At 46.4% G+C, this 18,954-nt stretch overlaps 1 protein-coding gene across 2 annotated transcripts in view; it reads right to left on the reverse strand.

The window, feature by feature from the left end:
• The window catches only part of MBTPS2 (membrane bound transcription factor peptidase, site 2), a 471,718-nt gene that overhangs the window by 369,802 nt on the left and 82,962 nt on the right, over positions 1 to 18,954 (reverse strand). For both annotated transcript variants that reach the window (XM_069640675.1, XM_069640676.1), the window contains exons 3-4: positions 11,604 to 11,742; positions 2,386 to 2,489 (exon numbers count right to left, since the gene is read on the reverse strand). In XM_069640675.1, the coding sequence (XP_069496776.1) occupies positions 2,386 to 2,489; positions 11,604 to 11,742 (243 nt within the window). The remainder of the gene's footprint in view (positions 1 to 2,385; positions 2,490 to 11,603; positions 11,743 to 18,954) is intronic.

Raw genomic sequence — 18,954 nt, forward strand, 5'->3', positions numbered from 1 at the left:
TGGTTTGCATTGTTAACCTGTACCTAGTTGCTTACTATTAGAAAACTGAGGTGTATGGACAAGGTCCTTTTTTGAGATCATACAGTTTATTCAAATTTGAAAGCCAGGATTAGCAAAAGTCTTCGGGGTTCACGTTCAACAGATGACATGCATGACAGCATCAGGGGTTGAAAGGGTAGGAAGGCCACTCACTCCAGCACGTCCAGAAAGAGGCGGTGTCCGTTGTTAATATGGTGCTTACCACATGCATTTAACCCATTTACAAGGGACATGAATTATAGCTGAAAAGGGAAGCGAGACCACAGGGATACACATTTTGTTTAGAAGCAACATATAATCTGTTCAAGTTTAAAAGGGGCACGACAACTGTATCACATATGATGGGTTGGACAGGCAGATTGGAGATGAGGTTTTCGTGTTATTAAGCATGTACTACTAGCATTATACTGGTTTCAAAGCGTATCCACTCTTTTCAGATAAGGCATATTGCAGAAAAGGAAATAGAGGTTCAGCGAGATAAGGATTTTCACAAGACCACAAACTTTTTCCAACCACGAATCGAAGATTAGAAGTATGGGCATCGGACTACGAAATCTGCACATAGTACACAAGGCTGACTTCGCATGGGAATCACCATTGGGCAGAGACAGATGTCAACTGGAATATATCCCTCTGGCATAAACCCGCATAGTTTTGCCCATGCTTATTTCACATGTGCTCTCTATATTGTTACGAGTACAAGGGGTGGTGCTCTCCACGATCTGTATGCAAACTGCTCACGTTATCTGTACTCACGCTTTGGCGGAAAAAAAGCCAAAGTGTCTAATACTGACCTCGTAGACACACTTCCCACTGTTTCACTTTTCCTAACAGCTGTCTCAAATTCCTCACTCCGTGACGCTCACGTTATTAATGTTCACATAGTTTCATGCCCTATGGGATACATGTACACTGAAAACAGGTCTGCCGATTCTCCACGTCATGCATGACACGAGCAACAAAAAAAACCAATGTCTGCATTCTTGCACAGTTTGGCATTTGTCACATGATGGTGTGTGATGTGACCATGAGAACTGATAGAGCCATGCCAACAGTGCAGTGCCCGTGAGAGCAGGTGGAGTCTTGGGCATGTGGACCTCCTCGGGAGGGGTTTATATCACCCACCATCCAATTAAGACGACTGTAGCAGGCAGCACCGATCCTGGCCCATGCTCTGGACGTGGTAGTGAAGCCCGCATAGTCAGGACTGGGTGCAGGCAGGTCAGGTGTTTTTCTAGAACAACTCGTGCCATGTCTCATGTACAGAGTCTTAAACAGAAGCGTGCAGTGTCTGTCCAGTTAACGTTTTTAGTTTGAGATATTAGGTGGCACACCTATAAGCTGAAACTATTGCATTAGAGTAAACATCGGGAGAAATGGCATATGAGGAGAGAGACACAGCTTCTAGTTGTTGTTTGGTTATTTGCCTACCCATGGCCCTGCCATTCCCACCCATTTCCCGCCAGTGCCCGCCCAAAACACCTTCCTCATGGGAACTCCTTGAGCTCGCTTTATTCAAGCCTTACCATCAAACGTTGCACTCAAAGTGCCTGCCAGTGTTTTTCAAAGGAGTCTTAGGAGATTTAATGGCTTAATTGCTATTGTAAACGCGCTACTGGTGTAATAAAAAATGTCTTAACAAGATCTGCCTTCAGCTACTCGATTTCTAAGCACTATGCTTATGCTTCAGTGAAGTCCTCCCAAAAACAAGCTATGGCAAAGCCAACAGTGTTGGCATTATGCACACGTATTTACCAGATGCCCTGATACTCGCACCATTTTGCACCTGCGCCAGTTAATACCACTAAGGCAGTGCCTGGCAAGTGCCTTTCCCATGCCTACACCAAAGCCCAAACAGTTAGCATTGCCAAAACTTGCTTTTTATTGGGATTGGAGCCCAGGAGCAGTATGTCATAGGCTAGCCCTGACAATCCTAAGATACTACTGACAATTTGTTCGTGTCTTTTAGAAAATGGCCTACTGCTGAGCCATGCCCAAAGGTAAATTGGAACTCCGGGCCAGCACGACCCAGTGACAGGGCATGGTTGTGGTGTCCCGAGCCTACCTCTGGCTCAGCCAGGGAAGCCGCTGCAACATAAACCGAAAAGGTTGGGGGGTGGGGTGGAAGGAATTCCATCTGCTGCAGTCCATAGAGGGTCCGATACAGAAATGCCAACAACTGGACCAATAAAAACATATGTGGTGTACTGCTATCAAATGCAAAATCTTTTAAAAACAAAACCGGCGCGGTTATAGAAGAGGAAAACATCCACAACGCATTTTTAAAAAAGCAAATTCGACAGACATACAACTACTTCAAAACAAAAGATGAGAGATTTCTGGTACCTTATCGCTGCCACCCCGTGGCCAATTTCATGTATGACACCACTGATGAGAATTGCAGAAAAGAAATAAGTCAACTGGCTGATGGGCAGATTGACACCAGGCACCTGTTCACAAGGTTTAGCAAGAAGAAAAAAACAATAAGATAACAGGGGTAAGTAAAGAGGCAGACTTCATAAGCGGACGTATGCTACTCTACAAGAACCAAAGCAAACATCCCGATTGGTGTAAGAGTATTCATGCAGACATCAGATTAACATTTTGGAACTACCAAGATCTAAGCAGTCTATAACCATCACACACCTATTAGACTTTTCACAGATATGCATCAATGTGCGGTTTTATGAACAACAATTCGAATGAGTTTACATTTGTTTACTGCGTTATGAGATGGAATTTGTAGCAATCATAAGTAAGACATGATGGGATCAAGTCAAAATTACGTCACGAGGGTCGGGCATAGCCCCGTAAGCAGGAGCTACATCTGTGGAACGAACGAGGAGCTAGTTAGACAGCGTGGACCTGCAGTTATATACAACAGTTTAAAGTGGACTGCTTGGTCGTGGTAATTTGATAGCCACAGCCAAACAGATATATAGACAGGAGGAATGGAGAGGCAAGAGAAAGGGGATGAGGGGTCTGGGCGAGGGGGAAGGGTGATATGGGAGGGATCTCTCATTAAATGAAAGGGTAAAGATTTACTGACCAAGATCAAAACGCCACAATCAAACCGTCCCCTTTGCAAAGGCTTTTACTACAAATACAACTTGCACATGAGATGTGAACTAGAGCTTTTGTCCAAATATAAACGCCACATCATGCTTTAAATGTCTTCTAGAAGTGTCCTTACACTTATGACAGTCACCTGGTTGTTGCTTTCAGACGGAGGCTAACAAGCTCCGGGGCCCGTGGGGGCCACCTGCTATGTGATGCAACCCCTAGAGGTGGTGTGTGGGAAGCCAACAGAGCTTTCTTAATCCCCACAATAAGCAAAGAGACCCAACATTGTTCATGGCAACATGTATCTTTTGAGGGCTCAGTGCCAGGAAGAGGGCCTGAGAGAAGGCAATTCCTGATTGACCAATAACAGAAGGGTGGAACAATATCGACTGCCTGAAAAGTACCCTAATTAGGGGGCTGGGAGGGATGGAAGAACACCTTTTCAACCCAAGGTCTGGGAGAGTCCCATTGAACTTCATGTTGAAGAAACCCACAGTATGAGAGAGATCTGCTGTGTACACTGAAGAAATCCAAAGTGTAAGAGACCTACTTTGAACGTTCAGAAATCCACGGTCTGGGAGTGACTGGCTGGGAATTCTATGCCACCCTAACGTCCTGAAAGAGAGACCTGCTGACTTAATCACGGTCTTGGAACGACCGAGTTTGAAGGCGGTGTGGGCCAATGTCTAGGAGAGAGCGGTTGGGTATACTGAAGAAACCCAAAGTCTGGATAGACCTGTTTCAAATATCGAGAATCCTAGGATCTGGGAGAGACCTACTGTCCATAGGGGAATAACAGGGCTGCAAGAGAGCTTACGAATAGAAAACCCGATAAAAGGAACTTCAGAACCCAACCGCTGAGAGACTACTTCAGAGCAATGGCGAAAGCAGGAAAACTACAACGTCCAGACTGTGCAGGAACCCTGGAAGAGCATTCCCAGATCTAGATGGAATGGTTTGTTTTCTTAGACAGGGCTTGGCAGTTAAGGCTAGATGTTGAAGTCTTTCTGTTGGCCAAAAGTGGGACATTTTGTATTGAAGCTTAGGATAGTCTGGAGGCTTAAGACTCATTAAGGTTAGGTATGAAGACTGGGTTGGCCACATCATTTGAACATTGTGGTGAGTTGAAGGAACGCCCCACCCTTCCTTATTGTGGGTGCAGGGGGGCAGAGAGTTAAAAGGGACAGAGTTGGTCCAGCTGCTATCGATATGCCTCCTTGACCATGGTTAGAATGTATGTGTATATATTGAAACTTGTATAGCACTTTTACCGAAGTACTTTGGCATACAAAAGACTAAAGAAGGTACAAAACAATGATGTGGTAATGGAATACAATGCAGTTCAGTTATTGGGAGTCAGAGAGAAGAGACAGAAGCTGGGCTTTAAGGCAAGTTGGAAGATATGGTAAAATGCAGAGGATCAAATGGCAACAGGCAGAGATTTCCAGTGGTAGGGAGCAAATAGGGAAAAGGAACGAAAGCGAGAAGGAACGTCGGGTGTTTAGGAATGAAAAGGCAGAACGCAGATTGGGAACTAAGAGACTGAGTGGGGGAATAGAAAGAAATTAGAGAAGAAAGATAGGAGGCAGCAAGATCGAGAAGACATTCAAAGATAATACACAAAGTGAAAGAGGAGCCGAGACTCAAATAGCAAAATAGAAGGTGATAAGGGAGACATCGACACACGTGGAGAGAGAGGGAAGACGAAAAGCAGAATTGTAGATAAATTGTAAGACGAGAAGCAGGGAGCCCAATCAAGAGGTCAGAACAGTAGTCAATCCTAGAGAAAATTAAAGCAAAAACAGAAAGGTACGAGCCCGACAAAGGTTGAAAAGGAGGAAGCGAAAGTTGCGCACAGTGAGTGATATGTGGGAGGAAAAGAAGAGGGAATAGTCAAAGAGTACACCGAGATTACGAGCGAAAGAAGAGAAAGAAAGCTGGGAAGGAGGAAAAGAAGGGGGAAAGAAAAGAACCTCCATTTACAGGGGTTGAAGTAAAAATAGTGGGCAGGCATCCAGGATTGGATGGCTGGAAGACACAGGGGGGGGAGGGTGAAGCGTTTTTAAGGGTCCTAAACAGGGGGTTGAGGGTGAACCCCCCCCCCAGAGAAATAAAAATGCATTCGATGAAACAGTTTTCATTAGAAAATATTCGATGGAAAAATACGTAGATGAAACTTTTTCGATGGAAAGACATGTAACCGAGAGAGGAATGGTATAAATGGAGGGCCAACAACTAACACTTGGGGGATGCCATAGAGAAGGGACGAAGACTGATTGTCAGCCCAAGACACTGAGTAAGAACGACCGGAGAGACAGGATTTAAACGAGGTGAGAACAGATCCAGAAATACTAAGAGACGAGAGAGAAGAGAAGGGTGGTCAACAGTGTCAAAGGCAGCTGAGAGACCTAGAAGAATTAGGATAGAGGAAAGTTTGATGTGTCCTGTGCAGTGAAAAGAGTTTAAATACATGTAGGACAGTTTCAATGGAATGTGCAGGCCAGAGGCCAGACTGGAGCGGTGGGGAAGAGAGTGAAAATGCAGCAAGGAAGATACTTGGGCATAGACAATACATTCTAAGAGTTTGCATAGAAAAAGGTAGAAGAGAGATAGGACTGAAATTAAAGGAAAGGGATAAAGAGAAGGACTTCTCGGCATAGGAGAATAATAGCATGATTAAATGTAGAAGGGAATACAGGGGAGGGGAGGGGAGGTGGAGGGAGAGGGAGAGAGAGAGAGAGAGCGCGCAATTGTGGTGAGAGAAGGGAGGATTTGAGGGTAGAAAAATAAATGAGTAGAAGGAATGGGATCAGTAGAAGAGGCAGTAGGATGGGCACGAGAAAGAAAATGTGAAGTATCATGATCAGTGAAAGGAGAAAAGGCTAGGGTAAAGGGGGAAGAACAGGTAGGGAGTGGGATGCAAAGGAAGAGAAGGAAGGGGTTGCGAAGGACAAACTGAGAGTAGCAACCTTAGTTGTGAAGTAGTTTGCGAAATCAGAGGCTGATAGGGAAGAGGAGAGGGATGGGTTGGGGGGCATGGTGAGATGATGTTAAAGGAACTGGAAGAGATGAGGCGGATAATGAGATGCAAAAAGACTAAGAGGAGAAATATTGTTTTCTGGCAGCGAGAAGAAGCAAGTTGTACGAAGAGTGAAGAGAAGAGAGTAGCCTGCCAGCAATACTGCTACCCTTACCTGCACTCTGCGCCACCTCCTAAACAGACTGCATAACCTGTTAGCTCGTACGTGCTCCCAGGCTAAACCCAAGCCAGTGCCCCCACAAATGGGCTACAAACACCAACCTCAGGCGTAGTAGCACCTACCACTATTCGTCTAGCGGCAAAATTAGACCACATACTCAAGGCAACACTGACACTACCAAAGTCAACAGCGTACCAGCACCAACCCTCAAGTGCCTCAGCTTTAATGACGCAGCTGACACAAAAAGCCTTATCCCCGACCAGATCCACTGCTGCCTAGGATGTGCCCGGTGTATCTTCCACCCAAATCATGCCCTTGGTCGTATTCTCTACTGGCTGTTGGACCACGGCAGTAACACAACCATCCACTCCATTGTCACCTGCCCATGGTCTGACCACCACATAATCACATACTTTCTCTCTATCCCAAACAAACTGCTGACAACGACATGAACACTGCCTTACCTAGCATCTCTACCCTTGCAAGAAGCACCCGTAACCATACCAGTGCTCACCTCTTCCCTTTGCTTAACTAAGGGAGGAGACTTAACCGCTGCCCACTGTACAGAACATCACAGCCCTCATTGATCACTCGAATACCGTTTTAGTCAATGCTGTAGATGCCCTCGCCCAGCTCATGACCTGAAAAGCCAAAAAGGCGAGACACTACAACACATGGTTCACCCTCTACCTCTGCGTCTTACGCACACAAAAAAGGGTAGCTGAAGCTGCCTGGCAGAAGGACCAGACCACGTCAAATAAAACTGCATTCGCAGTCACCGGCAGGAATTACAAACAAAACCTACACCTAGCTAAAGCCACTACTACTTCTGCGCGTGAATTATTCTCCATCTTTCGTGAGCTAGAGCGCTGATTGCACCTCCTTCCTTAGTGGTAAAAGATAACACCTGGTATGGCACCGTCCATGACGCGTTCAAGGAGGAAATCATGCAATTCCAAGCTAGAATCGCCACCAAACGCTCTTTAACAGCTTCTCTGCCACCGCCCCCCTCGTCCCAACATGCCCCCTAACATCCCTCCTTTCCAATTCCACCTATTTCAGTCACTGACCTAGCCATTATCATCAAAGGCCTTAAACCTTCCAGTTGCATGGGGGACATCTGCCCAGCATCACTTGTCAAAGACTGCGGTGAACCATTGCTTCCCCTCATCGCTGCCATCACCAATTAGTCCTTTGCATCCTGTCCTGTCCCCACCACCCTCAAGAAGTCTGGGATCTACCCACTGCTCAAAAATCCCATCTCTAGACCCTATTACCCCACCAACTACCGTCCCATAACTCCAGTCCTTTTCCTCCTGAAAGTTATAGACAGTGGCACACCTCCAAATTTGAGACTACCTAGAATCCTACCACATACTAGGCACCAGGCAAACAGGCTTCCACCCCAGACATGGAACCGACACAGCCCTTTTGGATCTGAAAAACCAATTTGACGAAGCAATCGACACTGGTAAACTCTCCCTCCTTCTCGACCTCTTGGTGGACTTTGACCTGGTCAACCACAATTGTGCCACCACTATGACCTCTGCGCAATGCTCTCCCGACACAGCTAAAAACTTTGCTGGTCTTTGCAGGCAACCCCATGGCTGACCCCACACCCATCTCCTGCGGTATCCCCCAAGGTTCTTGTGTCTCGCGTACCCTTTATGACATTTACACAAAGCCACTTTTCGACCTCCTTGACTCCCTCGGCACATCATACACAAACTATGCTGCTGACAAGCAAATTCTCATCCTATTGTCCGGGGACTACCCCCAAGACACCATCAGGTTAAACTCCATGTATGAGAACATTCAAACATGGATGGCCGCACACAGCTTATGCCTAAACGATGAAAAAACAGAGCTACCGCTTATCAGCTCCCCTGCTCACCTAGCTAAACTAGACACCACTTTCAAATCTTTCACCACTCACGGTCAGAAAATTCCAGTGGCCTCCTCAGTGAAAGCTTTGGGCGTCTACCTGGATGCCAGCCTGAACATTACATGGCAGAGTAACCACATCACCTCCACCTCAGCCTATGCCACCAAGCAGATCTACGCGAGCAAACCGTTCCTCTCTACAGAAAACCACCTCATTGTCGCCCGGACACTTATTGGCTCAAAATTGGACTATTGAAACGCACTACTCTCTGGTACCTCCGAAAAAAACTTGAACAAATTACAAATCACACAGAACAATGCCCTTCGTGCGGCAATGGACTTGGGTAAACATGCGCTCATCTCAGAAGCTAGATCTGCTCACTGGCTCCCTATGAGAGAAAATTATGTTTGAAACTCTCTCCATCACCCACCGCTGTTTATCCATTCATGCACCGTCCTACCTCTCCGAGAAACTCAAGAGACAAGCGCCTACTAGGCCACAGCGTGCGGCTTACACACATTGCTTATCCATACCCAGATACAACCACAAAATAGCAAGAGAATCCAGCTTCCCCGTGCAGGCCACCAGCCTCTGGAACACTACTCCCCCAACCCCCATGCGGAGATCTGAGCCATCATAACGGTCATTCAGAAAGAAGCTGAAAACTCACCTCTTCAATGAACAATCTACCGGCTTTCTCTGCCTGTACTTTGTACCTGTGTCTAACTAGCGCCTAGGTGCCCCCGGGCTCTGCCCCTGCAATGAATGAATAAATAAATGCAAATAAAATAAATGAATAAGTCAAGATAGTGCTCCATTTTCCAAGAACAAAGAGATAAGAGAGATGGGGTGAGCCATGGTTGAGGAGGTTTGCGCGAGGGATAAAGCGGCAAGCAGGGTAACGGGAGTCAAGAGTGGAGGTAAGAGAAGACTGCAAAGTAGTGGATGCCGTGTTGGCAGAGAGATGTGAAAATGACTGAAGAGAGGGGAGAGAGAGAATACAAGAAGAAAGGTAGAGATGTCAAAAGACAGAACATCACGACGCAGAAAAGAGTGTGGGGAGGAGTCAAGGGGGCGATGAGATGAAAAAGGAGAAAGCTAAAAGACAATTATCAGAAGAGTAGATAAGGTGTAACTAGGGTGTCACAAGGAACAGGAAGAGAAGATAAGATCTAAAGAGGATCCAGGTACATGGGAATGGGCATTTTAGAGGGCAAAGGTAATAAGAGGAAGGAATACGGGGAACATTGTCCCACGGGCAGCCAAGAACTTGTAAGACTATGTCTTGAACCTTTTATGTTGGGACTATTGATACCTCAAGGTGTTGGACACCTGGAGCAAACAATGATTGCATTGTCACAATCAAATACACCCTTTTCATTTGTTGTGTATATCATGGTACCTTTGGCATTTCAACCAACCCATTCCTTAAAAGAACCAGAATAAGATTTGTTGAAACATACTATTAAAACAGGATTTCATCTTCAGGAATTCCTTAGCTTTTGTTTAGGGTCCTAATCATTTATTTTTTTCCCTTTCTCTTTTGGGATCGCTGACCTATTTTGGTGGTCAGTGACTTTCCTACTGAAGTCCTCCTACCACAGCGTCCCTTTTTTTGAATCATTGAGAGTACACCGTCCTCGGTTGCCCCCAAGGATCTTAAGCACCCTATTTGCGCACTAGGGTGATTTCACCCGACATTGGTTTCAGTGGTTAGGCTGGAGGCATCTACAATTTAGTTTTGGCTTCACCAGAGGTGCTACCTGATTTACTGCATCTATAGCCAAATGTACCTTTTTGATATTCATTGGGGTACCCATGTATTTTTATTTAAGTCCTACTCTCAGTCATTTAGTGTTCAGGGCTTCCTTTGTTCAGAGGAACTACAAGGTAGGCCTAGTATGGTCAGTGTATACATGTGGGCTCTTTGTGAGCACAGCCATGCATCCTCTACTGTGCTTTGAAATGATGTATATAAGTTCCTGGCCCTGGGCAGGCCACATCACAACCTGTTGGGGTGGTCTGGGTTGGGTGGCAGATTTAAGGGCCAACCGGAATGCATGGCAGGTTAGTATTTTTCCATTGACCCCAGACAATGTAGACATAAGAATGGAAGTTATAAAAACACTACATTCCTTATATTTATAAGACCTGCCCTGGTGACTGAAAAAGTCTCTGCGACACCGATCACAGAGTTGAAAACCTAAAAGCCTGTTTTCTTTCTCCACTAATCCACTCTGTGACCGAAACCAATGGCAGAACAATCGTTCTGAGGAGAGCGTCAACTCAAAGCATTGTGGGTAGCAGGAACACATCATAAATGGATCCTATCACTGATCTGCCCCTGCCAACAACCAGATACAACTTCAGAAAACAACCCTTAGAGGAATGATTATGCAGTTTGAAGGAGCTCATTTGTTGAATTGGCAGCCAGTGAAGTTGTCTATGGTACATAGATTGTCTGTGGTACATAGACACAGAAGGACATTTAGAAAGATTCAACCGCACAGCAGCATTTTGCATCAGTTGAAGTTTAAACAACAACATTTCAGAAATGCAAGCATAATCTGCATTGGCACAGTCCAAATGGGAGTTTAATAATGTGCCCACTACAAAAGAGTGTATTTCATTACGAACAAAATTGGAGAGTCTTTCTAAGCAGCCGAAGCCAGAAGAAAGAGGCTCTGGAAAGTTCATTGACTTGGTCTGTCTGAGACAAGCCGAGGTCCAAATGACCCCAAAATTCTTCACTTTGCTGGTTAAAGAGGTGGGAAACCCAAAGACAATTGGCAAACCATATTAAGGCAATCTTCTAGGTCGAAAGCATTCTGAGGGGACAAGCTTCTTTAACTTAGATTTGCGTATCATCAGCATAATAATGGAATTTGACCTGAAAAGTATGACGGGTGATCACAAGCGTTGAAGATAAATGTTATACAACAGAGGGCATAAGGGATATCCCTGCGGGACACCACAATTGACATATGCTGGGTCAGATGTGTATGGTCCCATCTCAGTGAGCAAAGTTTTGAACCAGTCCAACGAGAAGCCAGTCACCCGTGTTAACGTCTTGAAGCGATACAGTAAAATGGTATGATCCACAGTGTGCAAAGCTGCAGATTGTTCTTGCTGGTCCTTCTTGATCTAATGTCCAGCATCAGCCGTAGCTAAAATGTAATCCAATACCACGCCTAACGCAGACTCAGTACTATGTTTAGAGTTAAAACCGGACTGACACAAAGATGTTGTGTTGAGCTTCCTTTACAAGGAATGTTATTTTGTGGCCCCTTAACATCGACTATTCCCTTTGCAGCTCCTTTCATTTTAAAATGCATATCCTTTTCGACTGGAGACTTTGCTGGTTGAGAACAGTTGCAGGTATTTTTCAAAAGTATCAACAGGAGGTAAATACCTACCACAACTTGCAGCATGCGATCGTTCTGGTCAATTGGGATTTCAGTCATCATTTGCTTCAGGGTCTGCATCAATGTCTTCCCAAGAAGAATCATGGAGCCAAACATGGCAAGTATTCCAAACACCATCCCCAAATTGAACCTGGTGTAACAGGAGCACAATTAGTGTGAAATCTTTCTAATGTCATGATTGATCAGCAGAAATGTGCAATGCTTATTTGCGTGATAAACATCACAGAGTTCCATTATCTCAGACGTCTATGTGGCCCTAGACCATATTACTGAAAAACACATTCAGATGCATTAATTGGAGCTCATGTTCCAAGGCTTTTCCATATGACATATTTCTAGCTTTTTTCTACAAGATGACACCAAGCAGAGCCTTGGCTCTGCTTTCCCACTGGTTACATATTACCTACCTAGCAACGTATTGCCTTCTTAGCCATGACAAATGTAAGGAACACATGGTGGCAATAGTAAGACAGACACAAGTGACCTCAGTTCAAGGTTGTTTATTGAATGTTTGCAAGGGTGTGATCAGTTTCTTGCACCATGGACACCGAACCAAACCTTAAGCTTTCTCAATTAAAATGAATGCATCTGAACTTGAAGGAAAGGTTACTTAACTCTAACAAGAAAGTTATACAATTGATTATCTCCCCATTAGTACATTCTAGAATGTTCTCGCCTCATTCCAGAACACAAAGGGAACATTGCATTCATGAGTACTAAACATTTCTTTAAATTTAAAAACTGATGTACAGGGGCTCTCAGAATGCTCACCACCAGTTTATTCATTTCAGCTCACATGTACAATTCTATCCTCCCATATTAGGTGAAGAAGGAACAGATGCTTATGAATCTGGGAAAGATACTGGTGTACTTGAGCTAGAGAACTAAAACTTCATGTTATTAGCTTTTCCTCCTCTAGCAAAGGTTCCTTCAAAAACCAGCAAAACATTTGAATAATGCCTATCCCTCTTGCCCATCAGCCCATGCAAATAAGTCAAACAAGGGTTTATAAAAAAAAGTTGCAAATGGGTGTTCATTTTTCTGCCCTTCAGATCTGTATCAAGGCAACTATAAAAGCAAATCTGGTGTATCCACCTTACAACACGTGAAGAGAGCCTTAGGGCATGCCAGCAAGTCTCAGTTTGCTATCTGGTACTATACGCAATGCAAGGCACAATCCTTCATGACTAGTTTTAGAAATGGTTATTCTTCACCTTTGAACAACAGTTTGGGGGAACAAGGAAACTCTCTGGGCTATGGGGAAGATACCTTCTCCATAAAGTTACCCCCTCAAGGTAGTACAGGGCACATGCCGTGCAGGCTCTCTACCTTACCCAGCTGTTTGTGTAGAGGGACCTCAGTTTATATGATGATTCAGTTGTGGAGACACACGAAGGGTGTTCCTGGGGAAATACAGTATTTTGGAAACCACAGCAGCATAGAAACATTTGACAATATAAGTTTGTTCCCGAGTGAGCAGGCAACTCAGAATCTGGCGTGCATGGATAGTGCAGTGCAAAGCTGACAAGTGTCTCAAGAACCAGCTTACACTTCACCCCCTATGCTGACTGAATCCTGGAGAGAAGCAGGCCTACGGTCCTCACCGGCACAGTAACATGGAAAGACAATCGACAATAGAGGTGCAGAGAAGCAGACCGGGGAGCTGCAGAGCCAGGATGTTTTTTCAGCCCGACCCATAAATGGTGGTTGCAGGCAGCGCGTCCCCTTACCATCAGACAATTAGTGAAAACAGGAGCAATGGAAAAAAGTGTTCCCATGATTAGGAAAGGTGAAACATACAGGAGGAGGTGAAACCAGGGAGCCCTGACCAATCCTGTACCCAGGGACTAACGAGAGGATGACTAACCCAGTTTCAGGCATAACTAGGGTGACTAAATATGCTGAGACAATATGAAAAAAGAGCCAGAAGGGGGGAGAGGAGGAGGGAGTTAGGACAAAGAGCTGGAGACATGTGGCAGCAGGAAGATAGAGAAAGATATAGCTAAAGGGGCAGTCTTCTTGACTGTACAGCTGAGTCCGAGTCGAGACTTTGATAGGAAGAAAATCACACTGCCAAAAGCCTGCTGGGGACATAGCCTAGATTCTCGAAAGAGCTAGAGAAAGCTGAATGTGAAGGGAATTGCGTGCAGGCCTTCCGAGGGCTATAGCCCAGAGTCTGTCTGGAGCCAGAGGGCTACAAGGAGAATAGCATATTCAGAGTCTGTTACAGGTTCAAGCCAAGGAGGGTGACTCTTGGCTGTTGGATGAGAATAGCTCTGAAAAGTACTCGGGTATGGGGTTTGAATTACTACCAGTAATCATTGTGGATAGCCCACATGGAATAGGGGAGTCATAAGTACTTGTTGGTAGATATACGCCTGGTCAACAATACAGCAGCCTAGAAAGGAGACACGTAGCCAGAGGGTCATAGGTAGGTGGGTGCAATGGTTTTTTCCACCGTTGTAATTGTGGGAAGTTAAAGGCTTGGGCGCATTGAGCTGTTGTATTCCCTCACCAGCTCCTGGGACCCTCATCAATTTGGAGGCAAACAACCCACTAATCGTTATAAAGCAGGTTGCCCACAAAATGTCACTGTCTCAGAAGAAGCTTAAGAGGTCGTGGAACCAACTCCGGGAACATGGAAAGGTCGACCCCAGCTCATGGAAAAAGGCAGCCCAGAAGACGTAGGCTGAAATAGACGGCCTCACAATGGATGGACAGAGGCTTAGCCCTGCAGCACTGATCTCTGTAGGGTTGCAGAGGCAGTTCTGACATCACAGGGATTTCTGCCTGCTATGGAGAAGTGAGAAGAGAAGGGTTACCTGCATTGGGAACCCAACAGTGATGTTGTTGGAAGCGAGGGAATGCAGAGTGTACAGTGGCATGAGAGCAACGCAGGGCACTGGAGTGTTGGACTGGAGGTGCCACGTACAGGCGTGCAAGCAGTGCTAAGAAACGGCTGCATAGCCCTTTTTAAGGACGCTGCAACCAGGTGCCTGGAAGTTGGCATGGCAACGCTGGCGCCCTCTCAGCGTTTCCTACGGCCGGCGCCGGAATCCGCGGAACGCTGTCATTTGACCTTTCCTTTTTAGGCACCGCCTTCACTTCGTATCGGTGCTTCTGATTGAGAATTGGTGGCGCTTCGTACCTTGTGCTTTGTATCCTGTTCCCTTGAACCCCTATTGCAGTGCCCTTCCTCCTCCCCATTCCCTCCTGTGTTCCCGATTGCCTAGTTTCCTCGACCCAGACCGTTACCTGGCTTTGATTCTGGACTGCCTTGTTCTTGTATGCTGCCTGTATCGTGCTTCGACCTCGGACTGCTCACGGACCTCTTTGCCTTCGCCCCATTTGTTTTGGTTGCTCTTCGTTTGTCTTCTGGATCCTCACTCACCTGGATTGCGTCTGGGTAAATTTTGGGATTGTTGAACTTTGGAACTTTTGGATTGTTGAAACTTGGGAACTTTTCGAACTTTTGGATTGTTCAAACTTGAAACTTGGATTTCCTTGCTACGTACACTAACTCAAAACTGCCAAGTGTGTATTAGGCGTCCTCGTGCCGGCAGGATAGGTGGTTGGGCTTTTCTTGGATTCTGGATTGTGGATTTCGGAGTTGGATTGGCTTCTCTGCCTTTTTCCACCTGACTCTCCCCGGCGTTGATCAGGACTAAAACACGGTAAGCCATAGTCTCGCATTGGGAAGGGGGGTTGTTATTGGAATTTGACAAACACGTATTGCATTCTTAATCTGTTGTGTTCTAGAAGGGCGGTTGATTATACATTCTGTGTTGTGTTAACCCCTCACCTACAGAACCAACGCTTGTCCTCGGCCACTCGTACCACTCTGGCTTCACCGATAACAACTCCTGCAGCACGTGTCTTCATCTGGGTCGTCTGGGTCTCATCTGGCATCCTTTCTTTCCTCCGATTGATCGCTCTGGCTGTCTATTTCTGGAGCCAGAGGGTTCCATCAGGAGGAAGAACTCATCGGCTACACGACGTGGGCAACTTGCATCTGACATAATCAGAAGACCTAATATGGATGCCAATGAGACGTTGACCAATATTTTACAATTGGTGGCCGACTTACGCAATGACATGACTGCGGCTCATTCAGCCACGCAGCGACGCATTGATGAGTTGCAAGCAGGGTTTCAACCTCTTGCGGCAGTTGCCCCTCCTTTGGCTAGTGTCTCTGGGGCAGGTGCTGGTCCTCCCCAACAGGGTTCTGGACCAGTTTATATGACTGCCCAGTTCCCTTTGGCTCCGCCGGAACGGTTCAATGGAGACCACAAGACCTATAGGACCTTTTTGAACCAATGTAGACTGCATTTTCTGTGCCGTCCTGACTCTTTTCCGGATTCCACTACCAAGGCGGCGTCTCTGTTCTCCCATTTAGGGGGTACTGCGGCTGCTTGGGCCAATCCGTTGTTGGAAGATGGCAGCCATCTTCTTTAAAATAGTGATGCCCTAATTGAGGCTATGAGTCGTGTGTTCGACACACGTTACGCCACACAAGCTACTGATTTGGAACTGCTCGGTCTCCAACAAAGCAGTTCGCCTCTCTTGTCTTATCTAGCCAAGTTCAATCAGCTGGTGGCGGAAACCGGTTGGCCCGAAGAAAAGAAGCCCTCTCTCTTCTATAAGGGGCTTTCCGACTCCCTAAAGGATACACTGGCCACTGTCCCGGTAATCCCTACAGCTTTTTCGGAATTATTGGATTTGGTTCTCCAAATCGATTCCCGACAAGCAGCACGGAGAGGTGAAAAGAGAACGCCTCCTCCTGTTTCTCTCTCCGTTCCCTTACCTGCCGCTGGGTCCACGGAACCCATGAAGATCGGGGCACTTAGAACTCCGTTGTCGGCAGAAGTTAGGGAACACCGGAAGAAGAACGGCTTATGTTTCTACTGCGGAGGATCAGACCACTTACTATGAGAATGTACCAAGAAACCCACTAAGAAACAGGGAAACGCCAAAACCCGGTGACTGAAGGGGTCCAGATGCCGGGTGGTTCTTCGATAGATCCCACAGTTTACAGCCCTTATTGTCTGTCTGTTTCCCTGTCGTTCCCCGGTTCTGAGAAATGGGCCGTGATGATGGTCTTGGACTCAGGAGCCACGGGGAACTACGTGGATGCCGCTTATGCCCGGGATTTGGGTCTGCCGGTTGTGCATAAGACATGTCCTGAAGTGGTGAATTCAGTGGATGGCTCTTCCTTGGTCTCTGGGTTAGTGACGGTGCGGACCAGTGATCTCACCATGATCACAGACTGCGGTCAACAGGAGAGCATATATTTTGACCTCATTGCGGCACCGCAGTTCAAATTCATTCTTGGCTTACCATGGTTAAAATTGCATAATCCCTCTGTGGATTGGTATTCTGGGGAGGTATGTTTTCTCTCGGAATACTGTGAAAATAAGTGCCTAACTATCAGTTCAGAGACCACCAGTCCAAGTCATGCTCTCGCGGAAACTACCCATACTGTGGGTGCAGTAGTCAACACTGTCCTTCCTATGGTGTACAGGGAATATCAGGACGTATTCGACGCACGTGGGGCAGAGGTACTGCCGCCACACAGGCCCTATGACTGCCCCATTGAACTGATTCCTGGAGCCAAGATCCCGTCTGGGCGTATATATTCACTGACCCCTAAGGAGGACGTGATTTTGAAGGAATATATTGAGAAATCCTTGAGTACTGGCTTTATTCGTCCTTCCCGTTCACCTGCTGCCTCCCCCATGTTCTTTGTCCCTAAGAAGGAGGGGGACCTGCGTCCCTGCATCAATTACCGTGCATTGAATGCCGTCACGATCAGGAATCAATATCCGATACCTCTGATTTCAGTCTTATTGGACCAATTGGGTGCAGCTAAGGTGTTCACTAAACTGGATTTGAGGGGGGCCTACAATCTTGTACGGATTCGCGAAGGTGACGAGTGGAAGACTGCCTTCAAAACCAAATATGGCCTCTTCGAATACTGCGTTATCCCCTTTGGCCTGTGTAACGCTCCAGCGACCTTCCAATACTTTATCAATGACGTATTTCATGACATGCTAGACCAATATGTAGTCGTTTATCTAGACGACATCTTGATCTACTCTCCTTCAGTTGACACTCATATCGTCCATGTCTCTAACGTTTTGCAACGTTTAAGGGAGAACCACTTGTATGCCAAGTTGGACAAATGCAGGTTCCATGAAACTGAGGTGGAGTTCCTAGGCTATGATATTACTAGCCGGGGAGTGCAGATGAGCCAGTCTAAGGTTACCGCGATATTGGAGTGGCCTTGTCCCAGTACCTTGAAGGCCCTGCAATCCTTTCTAGGCTTTGCAAATTTCTACAGGCGCTTTATCCAAGACTTCTCGGCCATTGCCTCTCCACTTACCAAACTAACCAGCATCAAATGCTTGTTTAAATGGAACGAGTAGCTCACCGGGCTTTTGATTGAGACCATAAAGTCTGCTTTTACCACTGCTCCCGTCCTTCAACATCCGGATCCGTCTTTGCCTTTCATTGTAGAAGCAGATGCATCAGATGTTGCACTGGGAGCCATCTTGTCCCAACATTGCCCAGAGTCCACTGGATTACATCCTGTTGCGTATCACTCCAGAAAACTCACCTCTTATGAGAGGAACTATACGATCACAGAACGGGAATTGTTAGCAGTGAAGGACGCCTTTATGGTATGGAGACATCATCTTTTGAGGTCCTCCGAACCGGTTCAAGTGTTCACTGATCACCGAAATCTCTTGGCGTTGCAATCAGTGAAGTGTACCACGGCACGCCATGCCAGGTGGCATGAATTCTTTGCCATGTTCAACTTCACCATTACCTATCGCCCTGGATCTCTGAACTCGAAGGCGGATGCTCTCTCCCGTATCCATGGGGTTCCTGAACCATCTGAGCTCAAGGGCGCCATTCTATTACCTAATCAAGTGGTGTGTGGGTGTACCTTGCGCCCCTCTCTGAAGACAAGGATCCAAGAGTGGGTGAGAACCACTCCCTTCGAGATTGATAGCCTGGGATTGGAGATCATCCATTCATTGCCTTATAAAAAGGGTAAAATATATGTACATGACTCCGACACAAGACACATAGCCATACAATGGTGTCACGATTCAGCAGTAGCTGCCCATCCAGGTACTGGGAAAACTATCGACCTTTTGAGAAGGTGGTGCTGGTGGCCCTCCATGTCACACGACGTTAGGGAATACATAGTCTCTTGTGCCACTTGTGCGCAGTGCAAACATCAACCGGGCAAACCGGTGGGCCTACTACAACCCATGCCTATACCAGATAGACCTTGGCTTATGGTTTCTATGGACTTCGTAGTAGAGCTTCCAGT

Source organism: Ambystoma mexicanum, chromosome 7q (assembly GCF_040938575.1).
Source record: "Ambystoma mexicanum isolate Mex_15411 chromosome 7q, UKY_AmexF1_1, whole genome shotgun sequence".
Classification (NCBI taxonomy): Eukaryota; Metazoa; Chordata; class Amphibia; order Caudata; family Ambystomatidae; genus Ambystoma; species Ambystoma mexicanum.